Source organism: Montipora capricornis, chromosome 9 (assembly GCF_036669925.1).
Source record: "Montipora capricornis isolate CH-2021 chromosome 9, ASM3666992v2, whole genome shotgun sequence".
Lineage (NCBI taxonomy): Eukaryota > Metazoa > Cnidaria > Anthozoa > Scleractinia > Acroporidae > Montipora > Montipora capricornis.
The window spans coordinates 28,461,701-28,464,200 of record NC_090891.1 but is presented as its reverse complement, the minus strand read 5'-3'; the positions used below and the strand labels follow the sequence as shown (position 1 = coordinate 28,464,200).

General features: G+C 39.0%; 1 protein-coding gene across 1 annotated transcript in view; it reads right to left on the bottom strand.

The window, feature by feature from the left end:
* LOC138016434 (uncharacterized) overlaps nt 1-2,500 on the bottom strand; it is an 11,369-nt gene that overhangs the window by 121 nt on the left and 8,748 nt on the right. The window contains exon 7 of the mRNA XM_068863573.1: nt 1-1,540. This exon is cut by the window's left edge and continues 121 nt beyond it. Within this exon, the coding sequence (XP_068719674.1) occupies nt 1,489-1,540 (52 nt within the window). The 3' untranslated portion in view covers nt 1-1,488. The remainder of the gene's footprint in view (nt 1,541-2,500) is intronic.

Genomic DNA, 2,500 nt, shown 5'->3' with positions numbered 1-2,500 from the left:
GGTGATATTGCTACAATACTACTTCTCTTCGAAAAGGGATTCAACAATGGCGGTTCCACACACAGAGCTATTTACAAGTTACATCGTGCCCGAAACAAAATGTATAAAACAGCCAGTACTTACTTTCAAAACACGAAAAGTAAAGCATAAGCTGTGAAATGGTGTAGACAATATACACAATTTAATTTAGTGTAAATTTGACTAACATCTTGATCCAAAGGCCGCCATCTCCAAGCTCCGCCACTAATAAACAGTTTTCCAGACGTGAATTCAATAATATTCTCTACATTTTTTACAAATACATGAATGATGGAAAGGTGTAATGGCCCGTGGAGGGGATATGATGCAAGTTGGTTGGCAACAGGCAACAGGCAACGGGCAACGGGCAACGGGCAACGGGCAACGGGCAACGGGCTACGGGCAACGGGCAACGGGGCGAAAGGACAACTAGTAGCTCAATGGGTATAGCATCCAACCGGTGTTACGAAAGTCTTAGCTTCGATTCTTGCTTTGGCCTCTGATTTTTCAATTGTCCTTCGCCCGTTGCTCGTTGCCAACCAACTTGTAATAACTTTTAACATTCCTTCTTTGCAAAACAAAGAAGGGTGTTTATTATTCTCGCCAGGAACCCCCATGACAGACCGATTTATTTTTAGATTGAATTTCCCGCGAATGAGACTCCCACAGGAGCCCCATGACCAATTACAAGAAATTAAGCTGACGTCATAGGGCCACCGAACCGGAACTGCCTTTGTTTTTTGACCTAATTCGCGGGAAGGGCTGGTCTAAAAATAAACCTACTTGTGAAAACGCCGTTTCACAGACGCTGTATGGAAGTTGCACTCTCCAGATGGGCTCCTGTTCTCGCAAAGAAATCTGGGCCCACAATGCATTTGTGGACTATTTGCGAAATGTTAAAACCCATTCAAAATATTGCAAGAGTTTTTTTAAAAGTAACCAATCAAGTGCTAGTAATCACTTTTCCACAAAGAGGCAAATGTGTCTACTTCGTGAATACTTATTTGTTATCAATACGTAAAGGAATAAGTGACCGAAGCCCCGCTTTTCGAAGGTCCCGAAAAAAATTTTGGGCTCCAAGAACCATTTTTGAAACCCTGATCCACCTTTCTTGAAAAAAAAACCTGATCTTTTAACATGTTTTCAGGGGAGACAAAAGCAAAATCTCTGTGAAGTTTCATTGCTTCAAAGCTCTTCGGTTCCGGGACTTTCGAGAAACGGAACGCAGAGCGGGTTGCATCTGAGTATTGGCAGTACTTTCGCATTGGTTTGGTTTTACCTGTCTGTGATTGGGTTAGAAATTGTGTGCCACCTTCTGAGCCAATCAAAGGCTGGAGAAAAACCAGTTAAATTTTCCAGCGCAAAGCGACAGTTGTATCTGTTTGCCTTGCTCTGTGATTGGTTCGTTTGATTGACCATGTCTTAAAATTCACTAATTTTGCGATATAATTTGCAATACCAAAGGGCTAACTACGGAAAAACCTGAGTTTGCAAGACGCAAGGAAGCATGTCTTTGTGTTTCCTGGAACGTAAAGATTAAAAGAGCAACATGTAAGAGAGAGTATTTTTACGATGCTTTCCATTTGACAGAACTGACTGGTTAGACCGGGCATTTGGAAGGACTAACTCTACAACGCCTTCAAATTAACACACTTCGAGGATGATATATACTCCTTCAGAAGAATAAGAGGGATTATCATACAAGTGTTCCTTCAAATTGTGCATTTTCTTTGCAAACTGACGGGTCTCACCCGTCAGTTCAGACAAAAGGAAACCGCCCTTAATTTGCATCAATCTGAACAAAACTACACTCGAAGCTACAATTAGAAGTTATTAGCTTTATGCGCTAAACGCCCATTTCAGATCATGTGTCTCAGAGGGACAATTCTTGTCATTTTTCTTCCCACCGGCCTGTAAATGGCAATTTCAGAAGAGAAAAACTCCCCAGAGCACGTTCATGGGGTAGCTTTAGGATAAAATAAAAAAAAAACCACAACGATGCAGAGGTCTGTTTCGGACTCCAAGTAAAATACCAAAGCCTATTGCTGATTGGTTTCATCATCAACCACTGTATTATAACTATTATTATTATTATTGCTAATAATATTAATATTAATATCAAGAGTGGGTCTTGTATATCATAATCCAATGTGTGTACCTTCTAGATTATTGAAATTTTATTATTATTGTTATTATTATTATTATTATTATTATTATTACCATTGTTCATCTTTTTCTTTTTCTCTTCATATTGAAAATCGACTTCAATAAATTATTGTTATGTTGCGCATTATTCTAGAGAAATCGAAGGGACAAAAGTAATGCAAGACCTGTGTAACCCTTAATAATAATTATTTCTTTTTAAACTGACAAGGAAAAATATACCGAGTAATAAGCTCCCTGGTAAGCCATGATACTGTTGAGGCATGGCTACAAATGTTTAAATGGTAAACTGTAACAAAGATATACTGTGCATCATTAT